Source organism: Sorex araneus, chromosome 7, assembly GCF_027595985.1.
Source record: "Sorex araneus isolate mSorAra2 chromosome 7, mSorAra2.pri, whole genome shotgun sequence".
NCBI lineage: Eukaryota > Metazoa > Chordata > Mammalia > Eulipotyphla > Soricidae > Sorex > Sorex araneus.
The window spans coordinates 36473852-36497356 of NC_073308.1; the positions used below are offsets into that span (position 1 = coordinate 36473852).

Sequence of the window (23505 nt, forward strand, 5' to 3'; positions counted from 1 at the left end):
CTCCATGGACCCTGCCAAAATGCACTCTCCCCGCCAAAACACACCTCCCCACCCAAACGCCCACACTGCCCAAATGGTGTTCTTTACTCTGCCGTTCGAAGTGCACCGGGACAAGTACAAACAGTTGCCTACTCTCCTATCCAGAAACACACACACACACACACACACACACACACACACACACACACACACTCACTCATACACACACAACTCTGCCTGCCCACAGAGACACACACACCCACAGATCTACGAGAAAACTGTAGTACCTTGTGGAGCTGCTGATGTCACAATCCCAGAATAGCTCGGCCCCTCATCCCAGCGCCCTCCTGCCTGCAGATCAGTTTCCCTCAACCTCAGGTTTCCTCCTGGTCAGGAAGCTGGGAGGTAACCTTGGCAACTGAGCCCACCCTGCAGCCCACAGTGCTGGGGAAGAGGAAGATGAGACTGGACTGAGCAGGTGATGGCCCTGCGGGGGGCTGGAGCTGAGGCTAAGAAGAGGAACCCTTTCCCTCTGGGTGCAGATCTGACCCAAAGAGGGCCACGTTGGAGCTGTGGGCCACTCAGAGGTGGGCCCCGTAGATGGGCCATGCAAGTGGGTGAGAGGCGCCCCTCCCCCCAGGGCCAGGGGAGCCAGTGGGTTGTGGTCACTCACACAGGAGTGGTTTCTGATCCAACTGAGGGATAGACTGCCTCCTCCTCATCCCCACCTGCTCACTCAGTGGGGGGTGCCATGCCAGGTCAGCTTTGTGTGCCAGGGTACAGAATGCTCATACTTCACCTCAGGCTCTAGGGAAGGGGAAGAGATTAATGTGAAGATGGAGGAGGAGGAGGAGGAGAAGAAGAAGAGGAAGAAGAAAAAGAAGGAGGAGGAGAAGGTGGAGGAGGAGGTGGAGGAGGAGGTGGAGGAGGAGGAGGAGAGGAAGGAGAGGAGGAGGAGGAAGAAGAAGAAGAAGAAGAAGAAGAAGAAGAAGAAGAAGAAGAAGAAGAAGAAGAAGAAGAAGAAGAAGAAGAAGAAGAAGAAGAAGAAGAAGAAGAAGAAGAGGAGGAGGAGGAGGAGGAGGAAGAGGAGGAGGAGGAGGAACAAGAAGGAGGAGGAGGAGGGAGATGAGGAAGAAGAAGAAGAAGGAGGAGGAGGGAGATGAGGAAGAAGAGGAAGAAGAAGAAGAGAAGAAGGAGGAGAGAAAGGGCGGAGGAGGAGAAGGAGAAGGAGGAGGAAGAAGAAGAAGAAGAAGAAGAAGGAGGAGGAGGGAGATGAGGAAGAAGAAGAGGAGAAGGAGGAGAGAGAGGGAGGAGGAGGAGGAGGAAATGGCAAAGAAGGAGAGGAGGAGGAGAGAAGGTGGAGGGGTGGAGGAGCCCTGATGTTTGAATTGCCCTTTGGCCATTTCTAGGACAAGGAGGCAGGAAGGCAGCGGCAACATACAAGGGGAAGAGGTAAAATACTGGGGGAAGGGAGGAATTAAATAAAGGGTTTATCAGGGGATGCAGAGATAAGTACAGTGGGTAAGGCACTTACCTTGCATGTCATGAACCCAGATTCCACCCCGGAATCCCACATGGTCTGCTCAGCCCTGCCAGGAGTGATCCCTGAGCATTGCCAGGAGTGCTCCCCACAAACAAAACAGAATAAATCAAGTGTTTATTTATGGAAGAGAGAAAGTAGAAAAGACACTCCTGAAAGCATGAGAAGTGGGGGTCCAATGAGGGAGCACCTTCATTTTTTCTTTTGTGGTAACCAGGGATTGAACTCATGGCCTTGCAGTGCAAGGCAAGTGCTATACCACTGAACTAATTCCCCCACCGAGATGTAAGATCTGCTATTTATTTACCTCTCTGGCCCCAAGATGTGAAATCTCAACGACTCTTCTCCTTAGATCCTGGCAATTTAAGGAAACTTCAGATGTAATTTGTATAACTGGAGTGTATTTGGCCTTGAGTTAGAACTGGGTTTCAACTAGGAACAAAGGATAAAGTCAGCGTCGTCTTCCTAGGCTTGTACATAGAAAGAAAGGAGTGGGGGAGGAAAGTCAGGGGCATGCCTTCTGGCTCTCACTGACTATCTGTGAGAGTCAAAGTTCAGGATCCATCAAGGAATTACCATCAAGGAACCTAAGGCATGTCTGGATAATGGGCTAGGGCATTACTAGGCTAATGCCGGATAAGCTCTCCTCGCTCCTGTTCAAAATGGAGGTGCTTCCATCCCTATTTGTTGCAACATCATCATCATCATCATCTGGAATAACAGCTCTGGGGGACAATATGGGGCCATGAGTCACTGTCCCAACTGCACAGAGACTCCATAATCTCCTTAGATGTCAATAGATCTGTGCCCAATTTTGTTGAGAACTAGTTGTGTGACCGGGTGAGTGATTGGAAATCAACATCACATGTGGGCTGGGGTGATAGCACACAGTTCGGGTACTTGTCTTGCATGCTTCAAATCCCGGTTCTATCCTTGGCACCACCTATGGTCCCCCAGACACTGCTAGGAGTGACCTGAGCACAGAGTCAGGAGTAAGCCCTGAGCCCTACCTCTGCTGCTGAGTATAACTTAAGAAAAACCTCTACTCCCCACCCCCCATAAAATTTTTTCACACAGAACTGAGTTCTCTTAGTACTGTTTCCTAAGACAAAATAGCAGGTGATGATGCATTAAGACTTTTTATCTAGTCTAAAGTATGCTCAGAACTCCAGGTCAGTTAAGACAGTCCCGTAGGTGTTCAGTTCTTTCAGTTAGGCACCAAACATCTTACACCTGTCTATACTTTGACGTAGTTCCTGGACTTTCTTGGTGGCTGACCTTGGTCAACTGTGGTCTCGACCTGACCTCTTTGGTTTCTCGTCCCAGCCCTGCTTCTGGTAACAAAGTGCTTCCCCTCAAAGGGCAAGGAAGGTCTCAGCTGGTCTGGTTTCGGGTTTTTTTTGGCAGGGGAGGGGTGGGAGACCACACCCAGTGGTGCTTAAGGCTGACTCTTAGCTCTGTGCTCAAGGCCCACTCCTGATGGGTTAGGAAACCATATGGGATGCTGGGGGATCAAACCCAGGCTGGCCTCATGCAAAGCAAGCGTCCTCCCCACTGTCCTATCACTCCACTCCAGCTGGTCTGACTTAGTCTCTGGAGGGAAACCATGAAGAGATCATCTAGGAGACACATGCATGCCCAGTGAGCGAATACATCTAAAACAATGATGGGTTAGAATTCGGGAGCATTTTGGTGATGCAGTAGAGCCGTATATTCCAAATCTGGATTGTCCTGGAATTGTCGGACATAGGATCAGAGCGATATGTTTTCAAGCAGCTGCAAACCGCTTGTTCCTTATGCTACGTCTGGTGGTGCTCAGGGTTTTTCCTGACTCTATACTTTGGGATCACTCCCGGCAGGCAGGGGCTCGGGGGTTATATGGGGTGCTGGGGATCAAATCTGGGCTGGCTGTGTGCAAGACCCTCTATTTTATTTATTTATTTATTTATTTATTATTATTATTATTATTTATTTATTTATTCTACTTTATTTACCCTCTATTTTATCTCTCTAGCCCCCCGCAAATGGTTTTTGAGGTAAGATAACAACCTCTAGGCCAAACCAATAGTATGGTGGGTAGGGTGCTGGCCTGGCCTGTACTTGACCCGGGTTCGACATCCCGCAGCCCATATGGTCCACTGAGCATGCTAGGAGTGATTCCTGAGCATAGAGCCAGGAGTAACTCCTGAGCACTGTGAGGTGTCTTTCAATTTTTTTTTTAAGATGTCAACCTCTTCAAAGATGGCTGAATACCAGAAAAGAATTGGTGAGACATCACAGTGAGAGAACACTTGCCTTGCACATGACCAACTGGGGTTCAATCTATGTCACCCTCTATGATGCCCTGAGCTTCTCCAGGACTGATCCCTGAATGCACAGCCGGGCGTAAGCCCTGAGCACTGCTAGGGATGGTCTAAAACTAAGAACTAAATATAATAATATCAATAGGTTGGAAGACTGGATGAACACCACAGGCAAGTTTATTATTATCATTATTATTATTTCATTTTGTTGGACACATCCAGTGGTGTTCAGGGCTTACTCCTGGCTCTACATGCAGGACTCACTACCGGCGGCGCTCAGGGACCTGCCCACTGTACCATCTCTCTGGCCCCAACAGGGGCAACTTAATATGTCATGAGAGAGTTGGGGCTGGAGCGATAGCACAGCGGGTAGGGCATTTGCCTTGCACATGACCAACCTGGGTTCGATTCCCAGCATCCCATAGGGTCCCCCGAGCACCGCCAGGGGTAATTCCTGAGTGCAGAGCGAGGAGTAACCCCTGAGCATCACCAGGTGTGACCCAAAATCAATAATAATAATAATAATAATATGTAATGAGAGAGGTGGGTGCAGGGTTTCAAGGTGGGAAGGCCGGCCTGGCCAGGTACTGGGAAAGGCAGCGAGGAATCCCGAGGACACCGGGAGCCTGGAGCACCAGGCCCTGCATGGATCGGGGACCAGGTTACACAGCAGGGAGGGGATCAGAGGCTAACTGTGGAGGACATTGGGCTGAAGAGATGCTGTCACACTGACCCCGTAATAGGAAGCAACACAAACCTCAAAAAGGGCCGATGGGGGACTGGAGAAATAGTACAGCAGATAGGGCGTTGGCCTTTTATGTGGCTGACCTGGCTTCGGTCCCCTGAGCACCCCACAGCGGGTAATTCCTGAGTGCAGAGCCAGAAGTAACCCCTGAGCATCACTGGGTATGACCCAAAGTACTGACAAACAAAGAAAGTGGACGGGCCCAGATGGAGGAGTCTAGTCTTCACGCTGTGGACAAATGGGGGAGAGGTTATCTCAGAAGGAACTCCTCACAAGAGCAAGTAAATGGGGAAGTGTAGGGAGAGGAGGTAGGGAACTCTACAAATGCCGGCGAGGGGAATCGGGGATGAGGTTTGCTGGTCCTCTGGGATCCATCCACAAAGAAGAAGCCAAAGGTCTCGGGGCTGGCTCTGAAGAGCAGAGAAGAAGAAGAACCAAAAGCGAGTATGAGGTTTTTCTGGGGAAATGACGATGTCTCCGACACGCACGGGGTCAGGAACGCTGAAAAAGGGACAGTGGGCTTAGACTGACCTTGATCCTGGGCATCCATGGTGAGGGACAGGACAGGTGGTAGAAGGAGCAGAACAAAAGGCCAGGGGCAGCTCACAGACTCGGTAAAGCGAACCTCAAAGTGGATCCCGTAGATAGAGTCTGAGGGTTGGTGGCAGAGGAGAGGCACGAGGGGGTACGTGAAGGGGAGCGTCTGGGAGAGGCACTGGGAGGCAGGCAGGCAGGGGAGCCCGGGGCACACGGTCCAGGAACAGGAAGGGGCACTGGTCCAAGAGGAAAGAGGAGGGCAGCATGCTTGGAGCTCACGGGGATCAACTGCCCTCCCGACCCCAGTGTTGCAAGAGGGAGGCGGAGGCTGTGATCTTACACTGAGGAGTCTGTGTAGACAAAGGAGGAAGGACCAGGACGGGAGATGGAGTGGGTAGAAGAATGTGTAGAGCTGAGAGCAGGCCGCTTATTTCAAACACACACACACACACACACACACACACACTCAGGGCCAGAGCAATCGTACAGCAGGCAGGCCTGTCTCACACGCAGCTCACCCTGGGTTGGATCCCTGACACCCCATAAAGTTCCCTGAGCCTGGCAGGAGTGAACCCTGAGCACAAGGCCAGGAGTAAGCCCTGAGCACAGCTGGGTGTGGCCCTCCAAAACAAAAATAAAACAAATGAACAAAACACATAGAACAGTGGTGTTTTATGTTCTGTTGTTGCTTTGACCATGAAGGCCACACCCAGCGATGCTCAGGGGTTACTCCTGGCTTGGCACTCAAGAGTTGTTCCTAGCGGTGCTTGGGGGATCCAGATGGGATGCCAGGGATCGATAAAACCCAAGGCGAGTGCCGACCCGCTGGACTATGGCTCCAGCCCCCAAACAACGGCATTTAAAGGAGAACTAGAAAAACAGCTTAAGGCAGAAAGTCTGGCAACTCGAGCTTCCCCCTTCTCTCCCCTGCCCACCCCGCCCCCCAACATTACACCTCCACCAACCAAGTAGGTGGGACTTATTAGATGTTTGAGGAGGAGAGAAAACAGGGTGCTGGGTCTTGAAAGATAACATAGGGTCAGGCACTTGCCTTGCACACGACTGCAGGCCTGGGGTCCCCCACTCTCCCTACACACCCACACAGAAGACGGACCCCGTAAGGCCAGGAGTGAGCCCTGAGCACAGCTGGGTGTGGCCCACCCTCATCCCGAAGGGAAAGGGGGAGCGGCAAACGAGGAGCAGAGTTTGTTGGGGAGGGGGGCTTCGTGTGGACCTTTCACCCGTAGGGGATAGTCCTCATCCCAGAAGCAGAGGAACTTGCTTTTGGGAAGGGGTGGCACTTAAGGACGGCCTCCGAGGGGCTGGAACGATGTATGATGGGTAGGGCGTTCGCCTGGCACTCGGGCGGCCCGGGTTCGAACCTCGGCATCCCATATGGTGCCCCCCAGCACCGCCAGGAGTACCGCGAGGTGTGGCCCCCAAACAAACAAACAAAAGAACAGCCTTGGACGGCTGGGCAGAGAGCAGCCTTCCTGAGGCCAAAGCCCAAGAGCCCGGCCCCCTCCAGGCTGGCCCGTCTGCCCTTTCTCCTCGACCTCCCCCACTCGCTAGCCGCCGACTCGGGTTCCCAGCACTGACGTCAGCCGGCGGTGACCTCAGCGCGGCGGAGGAGGCCCGGGCGGGGGCGGGGCGGCGGCGTGCGCGCGGAAGGCCACGCCCCCATCCGCCCGCGCCGGCCAATGGGCGGCGCCTCCCGCTCTCCGGGCCGCTCGGAGCGCTATAAAGGGCGCGTCGCGGCTCGCGCTCGGGCAGACTTCGGAGCGGCGGCCGGACGCGCGCGGGCAGCGGGGCAGCGCGGCGGCCACATGAGCCAGAGCCGGCGAGCCGGGCAGCGCACAGACATGGTCCCTGAGATCGCGGCCGCCGTGGGCTTCCTCTCCGGCCTCCTGCGGACCCGGGGCGGCGTGAGCGAGCAGAGGCTGAAGGTGTTCAGCGGGGCTCTGCAGGAAGCGCTCGCAGGTGAGAGCCCCGGCCGGGGGTCCCGGCGCGCGTGGGGGACGCGTCGGGCTGCGGGGGCAGCGGGGCTGCCGGGGCGCGCCCCTCCGGGGACCCCGAGACCCCGCGGCGGGACCGAGGGGTCATCGGGGACCGAGGCACGGGGTCTCTCCAAAGCTGGCTGCGAGTTTTGGGGTCCCGCTGCTCTTCCGCGTTGTCCGTGGCCCCTGCCCCGTCTGCCACCCCGCGTGGCACCGGAAGGGCCAGCCGCGAGGCTCCGCGGGTTGTTTGTTGGGGCGGGAGGGGGTGCAAGGACAGCTTGGCGGAGATAAGCAGCCGCTGGGAGGGGCCCTTCCAGCCGGACTGTCCACCCCGCCCGCCCGAGCCAGAGCCGCGCTGAGCTTGGCCACAAGGATTCTGCCGACCCAGCAGGGCAGACGTTCACCAAAACACCCCAGGGCCTGGGCCGTAGCTCAGCCAAGCAGTCAAGCACTTGCCTTGCGCCTTGTGTATGTGAGGCCCCGGGTTCAATCCCCTGGTGCGAGGCAGACACCAAATAAACACACCCCTCCGCCCCAGCCGACCCCCTTTGGGCGCCCTTTTTCACGGGCGCATGGCCTCTGACTCAAGAAGGTGGCGGAGGGAGGAAGGGACACAAGTGGGGCAGACCTGGCAAAGTGGCCTTGGAACCCCTGGGAACCTGCCTGGACATGCCAGCCTCGGCACACCCTCCTCCGGGCAGAGACCTTGCCCAGAGCAGAGCCCTGGCCACTAGGGAGGAAGTTGAGGGATCCGGGATCCACCCCACGGGCTTCTGCACGTCCTCCCAAACCTGGGTGGGCTGGAATCGTTCCAAGCCCTCCACTTGAGTCTGCCACAGAGACGGGAGGGTTTGAGAAGGTCCCGAACGCGACGGAAGCTCCCTGGCTTCCTTCCTTCACGGTCTTCTCTCCTCCTTGTCTGTCCCTTCCTTCCCCCCACCCCCACCCCCGCCCCCTGTGTCATCGGTGAGCTCACCAGGGCACGTCCCTGTGGTCCTGTTTCCACAGAACACTACAAACACCACTGGTTCCCCGAGAAGCCGTCCAAGGGCTCCGGCTACCGCTGCATCCGCATCAACCACAAGATGGACCCCATCATCAGCAAGGTGGCCAGCCAGATCGGACTCAGCCAGCCCCAGCTGCACCAGCTGCTGCCCAGTGAGCTCACCCTGTGGGTGGACCCCTACGAGGTCTCCTACCGCATCGGGGAGGATGGTTCCATCTGCGTCCTGTACGAGGCGGCCCCGGTGGCGGCCTCCTACGGGCTCCTCACGTGCAAGAACCAAATGATGCTGGGCCGGAGCAGCCCCTCCAAGAACTATGTCATGGCCGTGTCCAGTTAGACCTCCGGTGCCCGCCGCCCGCCAGCAGGCCTCTCTCTGCATACCTCAACCTGGGGAACTGTATTTTAAATGAAGAGCTATTTATATATATATATATTATTTTTTTTAAGAAAAGGGGAGGAAAAAACAAAAACCAAAAGATTTTTTTTTTTAAAAGAGAAAAAAAAAATCCTTCAAGGGAGCTGCTCCAAGTGACTTCCCCAGGTGCCTTCGGAGAGTTGTATGTTTGAGTCTGGACGCTGGAGTCCGCCACCCGTGGTGGGGGGCAGGGCTAGGGAGGAGACTGGGAGAAGCCGGGCCTGTATCCCAGGGGCGAAAGGGGAAGCCGACAGAGGGAGCAACTGTGAAGGAGGGGGCAGGACCTTTCCTGGATGGAGAAGGGCCCGTCGCCGCCCGTTCTCCCCTGCTCACCTGCCCACCTCACTCAGGGCCTGGGCCGACACCCCAACTAGCTGTTGCCTCATCTTCTCTTCAGGTCCTGGGCTGAGCCGGAGGCTGAGGGAGCCTCTCTCTTCCTTCTGCCTGTCCTAACGCAGCTTTTCTGGAAACCGGGACGCGTTTTGAATTCTAGCTCAGGGTTCTGCGGAGGCAGCTTCCCAGCCAGGAATCTCGGGGTGTTTGGGCTCCAGGGAGGACGGAGGATTTGAAGGGGTCCGTGGTAGATGGGGGGGGGAGGTTCTCTGCACAGCCCTTTGCTTTACCGAGTGTGCATCTACGTGGAATGTTGGGACCCAAAGAATATCCACCGGGGACGTTTTCATCTTTTTTGGCCAAAACCTATTTTGGAGCCACACAAAATTCCCGTTGCCATTTGTCCCTTGGCGAGGTGGCTGAAAGCTCCCGGGAGCTCCACATTCCTTCAATACTGCCTTCTCTCTCAAAGCACAACACTCCCCCCGAGGCTCCCTGCACTTCTTTCTAATGGGGCTCTCACGGAGTGCCCCGGACCCAGGACCAGGATTCTCGACCACTGTGCAATATGGTGTGCGGGTCCCTGGAGGCTCTGGATAGCCTCCCGGGGCCCTGCTGGGCCGGGGCGCCGTCTCCCCCTCTCTGAACTCTGGCTGACTGGTCAGCCTTTAAGGGATCCCTTGGCTCTGAGGGAGCATGCCCAAGTTCTGCAGGACTACATGGTAGCTCCTGTAGCCAAACCTTGGGCATTGCTTTCTCTCTCTCTCTCTCTGGTGCTCAGAGCATCTGCGGGCAAGGTTGCTTGTCCCTTTTAGTACAATCCAAATTTGTCTATTAGACTTGTGCAATATTTGCTGTTCTGTGTGGGAGGAAAAAAAAAAAACCAACAAAAAACTCCACTGAGAATTCCCCTTTATTTCTCAGTGGCATGGGTGAGGGGTCCTGAGAAGGCCTTGAGTTTCCCGAACTTGAGTCACCATAAAGAAGGCCCTGGCTAGAGCATGTGGACAGCCAGCCAGGCTGCCTGCTGGGGAAGAGCCTTCCAGCACCCCCACCCCTTCCCGGGGCTTCTCTCCTGTTCTTCACTACTCAGTCCTGACACAAAGGTGCTATCTACCAAACTCTCCCCCTACCCCTTGGTTCCTGCCGTTGCCCGCCTTCTCCGTTCTCCAGATTCCGAGCTGCCTTTCCTGCTTCGTCTCAGTTGCTTTAACTTGAACTTTGGGCCCACAGACCAGGTGCTCCCGCTGCCGCCTGTGGGTTGAAACCAAGCTGTGAATGGCTGCAGTGGCTGTTGTGTCGTGTCTGCAGACAAGCTCCCTGCCTTTCCTCCGCCGCCGCCGCTGCCGCGGGGTCTCTTGCTTCATCTTTTGTCTCCTCTCCTTTCTGATGTTCACTTTAAAAACAAAACACCCAGAGCTGGACTGTTGAGCAGGCCTGTCTCTCCTATGAAGTAAAAATAATAAATAGTTTGTTTGTAAGCTATTCTGCCTGAGAAGACAAAGGTTACTAATTGTACGATAGTGTTTTTATAAGGAAGAATGTACAGCTTTATGGACAAATGTATACTTTTTTTTTTTTTGGTACTTTAATAAAAATGTAGCAGAGAAAGTTGTGTGGTGTAGAGAAGGCCCCATCCCCCATCTCGCAACTTGGTTTCTGCCCGGGTCCGGTTCTTTGCCGGTGTCTCAGCGGCCTTCGAGGGGCACACAGAAGACCCATCCGGGTGACCGTGAAAGAGAAAATTCCAGTTGTGTTCCAGGTTGTGTCCGAACCTCCCCTCTTCCCTGGGAGGAGCCTGGCTTCCCTGAATCCTGGCCACAGTTCCCAAAAGTGCCCGGTGACAGGGTCTCAGTCGGTCAAGAGCTGCCCCCGGTCCAGGAGGCCTCAGTCACACCTGTGGCCTGTTCCTGCGGCTTCACGGACGCCCATCACAGTGTTCATGCCACAAGCCTGCGCGGCATCGGGGGCAGGCCTGGGAGTAGGAAAATGGGTCCAGACGTGCACACAGCCAGGCTCTCCCGTGGGGTTGGTGAACAGGGCACAGAGCCCCTTCCTGGGTGGGGCAGGTGGCTTGAAATTCCACCTATGGGTTCTCCCCACCTCTGGGGCTTCCGTTTGCTCCCCACGATTCTTAGCCCAGAGCTGAATCGGGGACACAGGCCAGTGCCGACAGCTAGGTACAGCTCAGCGGCCTTGCACTGCAGAGGCTGAGGGCCAAAGGTTTGCTGCTAGTTGATAGCTCCCTGTGGCCCTGGGGCTTGGACATACAGGCTCTTTGTTCCTAGTTCCTGGGGTCTTTTTTAGGAAGTCCCCACTTGCTGACTTAGAAGCTTCCACCAAGGTCTGAGTCTACTTTTGACCTAGCAATAAGTGTTTTTTTTTCTTTCTTGGCAATAAGTTCCGAATTTCAAGTTAAACCGTGACTTGTTGCAGTCCCCTTCTCTCCTGCAACCTTGCCCCCCACCCACCGCCCAAGCACACTTCATGTCGGGCACCTTGGTGACCATCCTTCGCCAATAGCTGTGGACCAAGGGCTGCTTGGTGGGAGAGGGAAGGAGCCAAGGTGGAGGGGAGCCGGTTCACTGCATCACATATAGAATTGGTTGCGGGGTCCCTCTTGTATCTGTCACTGCTAACAGCTTCGGGGTTCATTGCAAGAACCCACCGTGGGATGTGGGAACCAGGTGAGAGCCAAAGTTGGGCTACTCTTATTCCAGTCAGCAAGGGGCTCCACTTTCAAAGTTCTGCTTTGTTGGGTAGAAAACCTGGAATGTGGGGAGCATGTCTAGAAGCGTAGGGGACACTGGCACCCACCTCTGAGTCTCGAAGACAGGAGAAAACCTAGTTGGTCAGTCATTCACCTTGTGGTGCTTTGGACTCCTGGTGGGCTCCGTCTATGTTTCAGATGCAGGGACTTTAGCTTTTTTTTTGGGGGGGTCACTTCTGGTGATGCACAGGGGTTAACTCCTGACTCTGCACTCAGGAATATCTCCTGGTGGTGCTTGGGGAACCATGTGGGATGCTGGGAATCGAACCCGAGTCGGCCGTGTGCAAGGCAAAAGCCCTACCCTCTGTACTATTGCTCCAGCCCCTGGAAAGCAGAGACTTTAGATTCTGACTTTAAATCGGACAGTCCGACTCATTTCACTAAGGGTGGTGAATCCCCGGGATGGGGTGGGTGTAGCTGAGGGTCCAGGCTGCAGGAAGAGCTTGAGGAATTGGACGTGGTACTCTCCTGTGTCTGGGCACCAGATGCTGATTGGCCCCTGCTGTTCCCAGCTGCCTTGCTTGGTAAACAGAGGCAGCCTGGGAGACCTGTTCTCAGTCAGCTGTTTCTGCACGATAATGCACCTCCCGGGGGAGCTGGACCGGGCCCTGGGAGCTGTAGATTACCAGCCCATCCTGGCTCCTGATAAGGCAGTTTGGGTGGGGGCGTCTTTGAAGGTGCCCCAATCCCAGGAGGAAGAAGCCTTGAGAGCCTGCCAGCTGCTTGCAGTGGCCTTTGGGAGAGAAAGTATGTGAGGGGTGCCTGGACAGGCACCCCAGGCCCAGCTCTGTTGCTGGGAGAATCGCTGGGTGGTGGTCTGGGTCTGTGCTAGCCAGCTGTGTGAGTTGGGACAAGCCCATCAATTTCCCTGTGTCAGAGATTAGGGGGCTGGGTTGAATGACCTCTGCTTCTTTGTTCAGCGTTGGATTCTAAATCATCTCCATTATCTGGCAATCACCAGAGGGCAAATTAGCACAATTATTATCATTATTTGCAATTAGTTGAGCTGAAAGGTCATTTGAGCTGGGAAGTTAAGTACTAGTCTTCCCTCCTTCGGGTCCAAGTCATGCCCAGGAAGGCCCTGGTGACCAAGCCTAGGGAGGCTGCTGTGCCGGGCACAGTGAGGGCCTCAGTGGCACAGTGTGGTGGAGGGACAGGGGCACCAGCTGGGTCACCTATTTTCTGACTCTCACCACCCGGGTGACTTACTTAAGCCAAGAGGCCTCTATTTCCCCCTGTGTGGATGGGGATTAAGAACAGATTCCTGGGGCTGGAGAGATAGTACAGTTGGTAGGGCGCTTGTCCTGCCTGCAACCGACCGGGGTACCTAGTCCCTCACAGGGACCCCCGAGCCCCATCAGGGGTGATCCCCGAGTGCAAAGCAGGAGTAAGCCCTGAGCATGGCCCAACCCCCCCGCCACCGAAAGAGTTAAACATTTTTAAAAGCTTGATTCAGGGGCCGGAGCTACAGCAGAGCCGGGAGAGTGTTTGCCTTGCACACAGCCAACCTGGGTTCAATCCCCGGCATCCCAGATGGTCCCCTGAGCACTGTCAGAAGTAATTCCTGAGCCTAGAGCCAGGAGTAATCCCTGAGCAATGCCGGGTGTGATGCCCCCCCCGGCCCCCCCCACAAAAGAATAGAGACTGTCTTGGGGTCAGAGCAATAGCACAGCAGGTAGGGTGTTTGCCTTGTACACTGACCGCTCAGGTTCAATTCCTGGCACCTCGTAAGTCCCCCAGGCACTGCTAGGAGTGATCCCTGAGCACAGAACTAGGAGTAAACCCTGAGCACCACCAGGAGTGATCCCCCAAACCAAAACCAAACAAACAAATAGAACCTGTCAGTGGCCTGAATACAGCAGACTCTTACACGGGGAGGACCCAGGTTTGATCCCTGTATTTGTTGTTGTTGTTTGTGAGATGCTCAAGGTTTTACTCCTGGCTCTGCACTCAGGAGTTACTCCTGGCCCGGGGTCTGGGGGAACCATATGGGGTGCCAAGGATTGAACCCATGTAGGCCGTGTGCAACGCACGCACCCTACCTGCTGTACTATTGCTTCAGCCCTGTTGTCTGATCCCTGGCACTCTATGGAGTCTCCTGAATACCCCGGTACTGTTCCCTGGACACCACCTGGAGTGATCCCTGAGCACAGAGCTAGGAGTAGGACCTGAGCACCGCTGACTATGGCCCCCAAACCAAAAGAAAATGAACACAAAGAATAGAGTCAGTCTCAGGTATATTATGAAAATGAAAAGATACTCCAAAAGGGTCTTTCACTTTTGAGTATAGTGGCCCTCAAATAACATCATGTATCTTAAACTGCCCTTTCCAAGAACCTATTGATTATATTGAATAAAACATTATTCAGTAAATAAGGACTGGAGTGATAGCTCCAGTCGGTAGGGCGTTTGCCTTGCACGTGGCCAACTCGGGTTCAATTCCTTCGTCCCTCTCAGAGAGCCCAGCAAGCTACCCAGAGTATCCCGCCCGCACGGCAGAGACTGGCAAGCTACCCGTGGCATATTTGATATGCCAAAAACAGTAACAACAAGTCTCACAATGGAGACGTTACTGGTGCCTGCTAGAGCAAATCGATGAACCACAAGATGACAGTACTACAGTACAGTGCTTAGTAAATAAAAATTGCTTTTTTTTTTGGTGGGGACATAGGGGGATTCTGGGTATGACACCTAGAACTTCAAATATGTGACGCATTCACTGTCCCTCTGAGCTACACCCCAGCCCGCCCCCCTCCCCTGCAATTGTAATAGGGTTGATAACTGGGAGAAAACCATAATTAGAGCTATCATTCCCACCAATGCCTCTAGTGGCAGCAGCTAATGCCTCCCCGCCACATGCCAGGTGGCTTCTCCCATAGAAGGACCCTTATCGACCCTCCGTGTAGAAATCTCTCAGCCCCCGAACCTACGAGTGCTGTGTGGCGTCCGGGGCAGACACTCTCCAAGAACTAGCTGAATGAGTGATTGTGGACTGAGTGAGCTCATGGCGACCTTTGTCACTCTTGCTGAAATGCACGGGTGTCTGTGCCAGACATCTGATCTTGTTGGCCACGGCCGCTTTGCCTGTTGGCTGCCCGGCTTCGGGTTCATACCACTCTGGGCTACGTGCTCCTTCACACACAGAGGGGTGGGGAGAAGAATGTTCCAGTAACCTGCTTTGCTTAGCCTCCTTCTGCCCACCTTTGGCATCGCACCCACACGCTTCCTTTTCCCAGAATAGAGAGAAAACAGAACTCAGAGCGGCAAGTGTGGTGAGCTGTGCAACCTTCTGGCTTTCTACCCCCACGGCCTCCTTCCTGAGGGGCAAGCCCGGTGTCTGAGCCTGACCTCAGAGGCTCCCAAGACCCAGAGTGGGGGAGTCTACCCCAGGGGTGCAGCCAGTCCCGCCTCCTCACTCCCCAACTTGGATAAGGACTGGCTTCTCTGAGCCCCACTTTGTTCTCCGCTCAAAGCCTGACCCTACCCCTCCCCACCCCGTCCCATAAACAAGGGCGGGCCTGGATTCAACCCTGGTCCAGTAAACCTGTCAGGATGCCCAGAGCACATCAGATAAGAGGCGATTAGGGCAGCCAGAACTGGGGTGACTATATTTACAGCACAGAGGGAGGGGCCTCTTAAGGTTTGGTGGGCACGGAGGCAGGGGTGGGGGGAGGCAGCTGGGGCAGGTTGCCAAAGGGTGAGGGCAACCCCAGAGGTTGCAGAGACTGGTCAGCCAAGGCCAGGCTCCTTGATGCTCATCTGTGACCCTTCGGGGAAGCCGCTGATAGTAGATAATGTGGTTTTTGTAAGAAACCTGAGCTGTGGCCTTTTCTCAGAGATCTCCTTAATTCTTTTCTTCCCTCCCCCCCCTTTTTTTTTTTTGGTTTTTGAGCCACACCTGGTGATCAGAGTTTACTCCTGGTTCTGTGCTCAGGGATCATTCCTGGTAGGGCTGGGGGCCTTATGGGATGCGGGTGTGTGTGTGTGTGGGGGGCGGGGGGGCGGTTTGAACCGACTTGGCCATGGGCAAGGCAAGCATCCTACCCACTGTACTATTGCTCCTGCCCCAGAACTCCTTAAATTCTGATATGAACCAAGTTTTAGATTTAATTTTTTTTTATATATTATTTTGTTTTTGGGTCACACCCAGCAGTGCTCAGGGGTTACTCCTGGCTCTGCACTTAGGAACTCCTCCTGATAGTGCTCTGGGAACGTATGGGGTGCCAGGGATTGATCCCCAGTTGGCCGTGTGCAAGGCAAACACCCTCTGGGCCGTACGATGGCTCCAGCCCTTGAATCAAGGTTTTGAAAATGTTTAACTCTTCCCTCACCTTTTGGTGACAGAGAATTTGAGCCAGACTGCGGCAGTTCCCAGGACTTACTCTTACTTTGCACTCAGGGATGACCCCTGTTGGGGCTCAGGGGACTATATGGGCTATGAGGGATCACACCCTGGTCGGCTGCATGCAGGGCAAGTGCCCTTCCCACTCTCCTATTGCTCTGGTTCTGTTTAGCCCATCTGCAAGAGAGCCCAGTTAGGGGCTTATGATGAACCTCAGAGCAACTGGGAGTGGGGTCGGGGTATCTGCCTTGCCCCCAGCCTGTTCCCCAATCCCTGCCTCAGTATAGAGAATGTCCGGCACAGAAGTGGCAGGCTATGGCCAGGGTCTCTAGGAAGAAATATCCAGCAAGTTCCAGTGGAACTGGCATATAAGCTCTGGGCTTTTCCTCCAGGGGTTCGACTTAGAAGAGTCTTTCTGGGTCTTCGTTCCAGAAATGTCCTCAATCCGTGGAGCTGCTCTGCCTAATTCTTGTCTCAAGATTCAGACTACCTTCCTCTGGGTTCTGAGCCCCCCATATTAAGTTCTTTCCACACCTCTATGTGGGGGGTGGAGGAGGTAGTTCAGTGCCTTGCACACATATGACCTGAGTTCAATCCCAGGCACCACATGGAGTCCGAGCAGGAGTGATCCCTGAGCACAGAGGCAGGAGTAAGCCCTGAACACCTCTGGGTGTGTCCCCTAAACAGAGTTCTTTCCACACTTCTAGTCCGAGTCACAAATTTACAGCTGGCATGGAAGCCAGGGGTGTTCCCCAGCCATAAGGTCCACCGTTTAGTAGGTGTCAGTCGAATGAAAGATTGTCACGGTGAGAAAGAGGCTGATGGGTGAAAGGGATTTACATCTGGTGTGAAGGGGGCTAATCAAGAGCTTTCAGACCAGTCCTGGAAGGCCCACCACCAAGTAGCCACCTGGGGTAGCAGCTTAGTCCTGGGAACTCTTGTCTCTGGCAAAGGGTGGAACTCACGTTAAACTGGCCGGTGGGAACCTTAGTTACCTATTAACTTCCCAAGTGGGTTTACTCTGGAGATAATGGCCTGGGGAGCAGGCTGCGTTCCCACCTGCAGAGAACTCTGACCGAGATGGCAGGAGAGAGGCCAGAAACCCCTCAGTGCTCCGTCCACTTTGGAGACCAGCTCAAGGGGGTGGCAAATAGCTGTGCATTTAGAAGTCGGGAGCACAGGTGCCCGGCTTCCGGCTGGACACTGAGAAGTAATAGATGTCTTCGACATCTTGGATTAGGCCCTCCCCTGCTCTGAGTCTCGGGTTTTGCACCCGTGAAAGGAATCACCTCTCACTAATCTGTTTCCAGTTTGGAGCGAACAGGAAGCTCTGGTTTCTGCTGTTCCCTTCCAGGCCGGGTCCTGTCACTCTCAAAGTACAGCAGCCTCCCACCTCCGCCACTGCCAGACTTGGTCGGCGGACTCTACAAGGACAAAATCCTTTGTCATCATCCAAGCCTCTTTTGCAGCCTCGCTTTGCCATTCCGAACCCCTACATTGAAGGACTGGGCTCTCCACAAACTGCATCTCACCCCGTGCCACGCCGGTTTGGGCCAAGAGCTTCTGCCTTGTCAGTTCTCTTGCTCACTTTTGTTGCGGGGTCTATGTTCACAAGTCTAGCTGCTAATTTTTAGGGCCCCAAATGACTTTTTAGTTTCTACGGGGCGGAGGTTGGGGGGTGGGCAGGCAGCGGTGCTGGGGGCCACCTGGACCCCGGTGCTTGGGATACCATGTAACGTCAGGAATCAAATCCCAGGTCCTGCAATACCAAAGCACAAACCTCAGCCCTTTAAGTTATCTCGCCAACCCCAAAACTGCTGTATTTGTTTTGGGGGTGGTTAATAACTGGCACTGCTTAGGGGGCCACGTGGTGCTGGGGATCAAACTAAAGCCTCACATGCATGTGTCATGCTTTGAGCCAGTGCTCTGAATAGCTCTTTTCAAACATATTTTTAATCGGGTGTCATGACTTGCAATAGAATTGATTTACAGTGCTCCCGTGTCATCCCCACCCAAAGAAGGTCAGTGTCTCTCTCTCTCTCTCCCTGCCTAGTTCCTTCCTGCACCCACCCACACACTCACCCCAGAGGACTTTCAGAGTCCCTGGACATGAACGGAGTGATAGTGTGAAAGATGAGGCAGTTGCCTTGCATGTGACTCACCCCACTTTGGTTCTTGGCACCACGTATGGTTTCCGGAGCACCGTCAGGGGAGATATACTCCCCCTGCGCCCCCCCCCCACACCACCATAAAAAATTATTTAAACACCCCGACTTGTACTTTGCTGAACACCCATTACTGCTGGGCACTGCCTAGGGCCAGACACACAGCATCTGTCTCACCGCACAGCACACTATGAGATAGTGTCACCTCAGGTATACCAGTGACATGAGCAAAGCAACTGTAACTGGATGGACAGGGGTGAGAACAGGGTTAAAACCTGCCTTTCTGTTTGCCTTGCACGCGGTCGACCTGAGTTCGATCCCTGGCATCCCATATGGTCCCCTGAGCACCTCCAGGAGTAATTCTTGAGTAACCCCTGAAGAGCCAGGAGTAACCCCTGAATATCATTGGGTATGATCCCCAAAGAAAAACAAAGAACCCCAAGAACCCCTCCCTCCTCCCCCACCCCCCCTACATAGCCTGCCTTTTCCTTCTGGGACATTCTTGATCAATTCATGAGTCTTCTTGTTACTGTCTTTGGGCCACACCTGGCATTGCTCAGGGCTTACTCCTGGCTCTGTGCTCAGGAATTACTCCTGGCGGTTCTTGGGGGGACCATATGAGATGTTGGGGATCAAACCCAGCTTGAACACGTGCAAGGCAAGTGTCCTCCCCACTATACTCCCTCTAGCCCCTGCACGAGTCCTCTAACAGTCTTTCCTTGGGTGTTTTAGAAACCATGTGAAAGAGGGCCGGGAGATGCTCACCAGGCCGCAGTACATGCTTTGCACTTTGGAGCTCTGGGGTCCACCCTCTGCACTGGGGGCCCCCAAGCCCTGCTGGGGAATGGCTTCTGGCTCCACCCAGAAATGCCCCTCTCCCCCAGAAGACATTTACAGACATGCTTTCAAACTCTCACCATTTTATTATGTATTTCTTTTCCTTCCTATCCTTTTTCTTTGTTTTTACTATTGGGCCACACTGGCCAGTGCTCAGGGCTTACTCCTGGCTCTGTGCTCACGTATCACTCCTGGAGGGGCTCCGGGGACTCTGGATTTTGGGGGATTGAACCCAGGTCGTCTGCCTGCGAGGCGAGCCCCTTCCCTATCTCCTCTATCACGTCTGTGTCTCTTACTCCAGGGTCTCTAAGCGTCTTCAGGGCATCTTCAGCCTTGCCCTGGGGTGGCGCCTGGTACTTCTGCCAGCTCAGGTCCCCTCTGTAAAGTGCCCTGCTGGGGAGTGGTTGGAGGGGCTGAGAGAGCCCCTTGAGCTGAGCCCACCGCATACACGGCAGGGTGGGGGGATGCTGAGTGCTGGCGTCCTTGGAGGATGCCTGTCCTGCCTCACATCACAACGCACAGGGCTCGAGAGCGGGAGTAGGTGGAGGATCCTTGTTCCTCTGGAAAGACCCAGGCGGGCCGGGAACACGCTTTTCCCGAACAAAGGCTACAGGCGCCCAGGGATTTGCCTGGTGTCTGGATCACGGGTCACGGCGGCGGCGAGGGAGGGGACGGTGGAAGGAGGGAGAGGGCCGAGGTCAGGGCCCTCTGGGGAGGCTGTGCTTGCTCTGTCATTGTTCTCGTCCTGCTCTGGGAAGCCGGAGTGACAGAGGGTGGCCCCTTGCTGGGGGAGGGGGCCTGGGAGCATTTGAGCGGCTCAGCTGTTGGCTCCCAGCAGCTGGCCCTCAGGCCCGGCAATTATGCGCCCCTCCCAACCCCTCACCCCACCCCACCCCCCCAAACCCTTTCTTCTCTGGGCTCCGCGGGCTGCCAGCTGCCGCCTCCAGGTGTTTCCTGTTCTCTAACTCCCGGGGAGGCTGGGCTGGGCGGGTCGCTGGCTGTGTTTTGCCTTCCCGTTGGCCAATGGCAGCGGGTGTGGGCCGGCCGCTCACTCCTGTATCTGGGCAGAAGGGGCCTGGGCGGCAGCTGCCGGGACACCTGCCTTTCGGAGGGGTGGCAACAGTCACGCCCAAGGAGGGCCTCGGCTCCCAGGCCTGAGCTGGCAGGGCTGCGGTGACTGCGACCCGAGGGGTCAGAGGGGTCACCTCCCCCCTGAAGTGTCCAGCCACTCCCCTAGGGGTAAGGGACGAGGGGCAGAGTCTTATGGAGGACCTCAGACTCTCTTGCTCTGGGCTCTCTGGTCCTACGTGACTGGCCCAGGGGGGTGTCTCCTGCCTGAAGTGAGCTGGCATTGCTTCTCAGGACAAAGGCCAGGAAAGGCAGGAGCCCCCAGGAGAAGGCCCTCTCCTCACCTTTGACCCGAGACAGTCACCCCGCCCTGCCCCCCCGCCCCCCGGACCCAGTGGGTGCAATGACTTACGGCCCTTCTGCCCAGGCAGGCGGGCAGTGCCCTGCATGGTTCAAGGGGGAAACGGCTCATCCAGGGTGCGAAGCCCCCGTAGGACAGAGGATTCGCTGTTTCCACGCACACTTGTCCCTCTCGGTGCTCGGTCTCAGTTTTGTAACTGGGGTGATGCCTCATCAAGGCTGTTTTCCTCAAGTTGCATCAGACTCGTGCACTAACACAATGGCAGAGAGCAGAGCAGAACCTCGCCAAGAAAATCCCCTAGTTAAATGTTCAGACTGACTTTCCGGGTCCGTCAGGTGAGGTCACTGGGCTCAGAGAAGGGGGAGTAAATGACTTTGGGCACAGGACTCTGAGGGACGGAGCCAGGCCCCAGTCCGGGAGGGCCCCGGAAGTAAGGAAAACAAAATGAAGGCAAAGCTGGGTCCAGGCTTGCTGAAATGTTCTTTGTTCTTAGGTCTGTTGATTATTTATTTATTTTATTTTGGGCCACATCGGCAGTGCTCAGGAGTCACCCTGGCCGGCTTGGGGGACCATATGGGGTCTGCACCGGGTGGGTTGAGTGCAAGGCAGGCGCCTTACCCACTGGACTGTCTCACGGGCCCTGGTCTTTTGGCTTTTGGGAATTTTTTACACTAAGTCCCAGTCCAAGTTGCAGAAGTCAAAGAAAGATAAGAGCTCTGGGATCTCTACGTTCATGCTGCTTGTCCCCATGGTCAGGCTGTCTTGCCCTCTGAAATCCTTACATATGTACTCGTAGTGGTGGTGGTGGTGTGTGTGTGTGTGTGTATGTGTAACTTCCTGGATTTCCTTCTTGTTTACAGAGCAGATTTCAACCTGAATAGCAGGCCCTCCAGCTCACTCTGAGGTTGCTCAATACCCACGACTGCATCTGGGTCTAAGGCGGCCCTGGGAAGTCTGACAGCTTGAGGGGGATTGAGGGACCCCCAGGAACGGTGGTCTGGACACTTCCCTCGGACTCTGGCTCCCCCCAGCCGGGACTCTGTCTTTCGCCCTTCGCCTCTTTTCTGCTGGAGAGAGGCCGATCCCATCTAGACCCGCCCGCCAGGAGGATTGCGCCACCCTCCGCGCCTGCTGGCCCAGCCAGCCGCAGAACACAGGCTCCTGTCTGTGACCCACTTCCTTCCCCGCCGGCCTGCTCAGGGCGGAGGTGCAGATCTCAGTGGACTTGCTTGTTTTCACAGAACGAAAATAAGCTCCCAGTCATCGTCATGGCTTGACCAATGGGCTTTTCCCATGGCACCACCCAGGTTGGGGAGAGAAAAAAACGGGGGACGTGAGTTAGTCCTGGGAGGAGATTGGAGACACCTGGTGGGCAGGCCAGGGCAGGTGGGAGCCTGTTAGGGTGGCTGTGCTGTTTGAACGTGACGGATGGAAGGGATCGGTGGTGGCTGAGGGGCCCACGGGCTGCACCTGGGGTCTGGGACAAGGCCAGCGGCATATGGTGGCCTGTAAGGTCTTTTTCTGGTCTTCTTCCTGGCCAGCGGACTCTGGGATCCTGGAGTAAGAGGCCTCTTCTGTCATTCCCAAAGGTGGGGTGGGGGGAACGAGTGGGAAACTAGGTTTTTCTCTCCCCCCCGCCCCCCACCATGGGGTGTTGTCAGTCCAAAGAAGTTGACAGGATAATTATAATTGCACGTCCCAAAGACACTGAGTTCATGGGGTTCAGTGCCAAGCCGGGGCATCACACAGAACCATCTGGTGAGCGTCTGTAAGTGCTCCAGGTGGCCGACAAATGGAAGGGATCTGAGATGGGTGAGGTGAGATGAGCAAGGATTGGGAAAGAGATGTTTTGAGAAACGCCTTTACTCTCGGAGCCAGACAGAAGAAACCCGAACCAGCTCTGAGCGCAGACAGACTCTGGGACCCTGGGACAGCAGGCCAGGAGCCGGCCGCACCGCAGGGTGGGGGCTCTGCATCCCGTGTCAGTGCAGAAACAGCAGCAGGTGGGCGGGGGAGCTCGGGGGAGCAGGAGCCTGGAGCCCCCCACCTTGGCCCGTCGTGCTGAGCCACGGCACTGTCTGGCCATATAGGGCAGGTTCCCGTTTACTTGGAATATACTGAGTTTTCTTAGTACTTTCATCTAGACATCTGCTTCCACCCCCCACCCCACCCCGCACCCCAACTGCCTCTCAATCAACCTGGGTTGACATTGAAAGGCACAGGGAGAAGAGACATCAAGTCTGACAGTGGAAGGGGGAGGGGAGGGGGCGGGAGGTGCTTGGGAGACCCTTGGAGCGCCATTGGCTGCCCCACTCACTGCCTGGGAGGTGGGAGCTGGGAACACAGCGCTGTGTTTGCACCCTCTCCTGTTTGAAGGGCATGGCCGGCCTAGGGAGAGAGATCAAGGGGCAGACTGCACTCTGCACACAGGAGGCCCAGGCTCGATCCCGGGCACCACGTGGGCCCCAGGCCAATCCCTGGGCATGAACCAGAAGTAGTGTCTGAGCCTTTCAGGGCATGGCCCCAAAACAAAGAAAGGAAGGAAAGAGGGAGGGAAGGAGGGAGGGAGGAGCAGCTAGCTCTGGGGGCAGACAGCTGCCCCTCTACTATGCCGGGAGAGGGAGCGTGTTGTTCCCAGTTTCCAGTAAGGAAATAAACGCAGAAGAACTCAGCTTCTCCAGACGCACGGGAGCAGCGCAGAGGGAGTCCTCTGCCTGGTTCCCGGGCTGGGCTTTCCACCTGGGTCCTTTGGTCTGGGAACACGTGTGGGTGACTGTCCGGTCTCTTGGCTTGTTGATGTTTTTCACCGGGGGGACTCCTCCCGATGGTGCTCAGGCTTGCTGCTGAGAGGACTGCTCCCAAAGGTGCTCAGGGAGACTCCACAGGCCTGGGGACAGCCTGGGCCTCCTGCCACCAGGCACGTGCTCCCATCCTCCGAGCCAGCTCCCTGTCCCGACTTCATTATTTAACGACAGGGCGCCCCGAGCTCACTGTTCTCCGCCTGTTCCCCAAGGTCTTGGATTTCCCATTTAAGCCCATTTCTGAGAAGGTGAAACCGTATACACCCAGTGAGGGATTTTTTTTTTTTTTTTGCTTCATCAACACCA

General features: G+C 55.4%; 1 protein-coding gene across 1 annotated transcript; it reads left to right on the forward strand.

Annotated features, from left to right (window-relative positions):
• Positions 1-6869: 6869 nt before the first annotated feature.
• On the forward strand, positions 6870-10460 carry BTG2 (BTG anti-proliferation factor 2). Its single transcript, XM_004610042.2, has 2 exons — positions 6870-7084; positions 8110-10460. The coding sequence occupies exons 1-2, from the start codon at positions 6931-6933 to the stop codon at positions 8442-8444; spliced, it is 489 nt and encodes a 162-aa protein (XP_004610099.1). The 5' UTR covers positions 6870-6930; the 3' UTR covers positions 8445-10460.
• Positions 10461-23505: the final 13045 nt, after the last annotated feature.

Excerpts from the sequence above, each read along its gene's own strand:
- BTG2 (XM_004610042.2), top strand. The coding sequence starts at position 6,931 with ATGAGCCAGAGCCGGCGAGCCGGGCAGCGCACAGACATGGTCCCTGAG. Across the intron at positions 7,085-8,109 it reads TCTGCAGGAAGCGCTCGCAG|AACACTACAAACACCACTGG; the intron begins GTGAGAGCCCCG and ends CTGTTTCCACAG.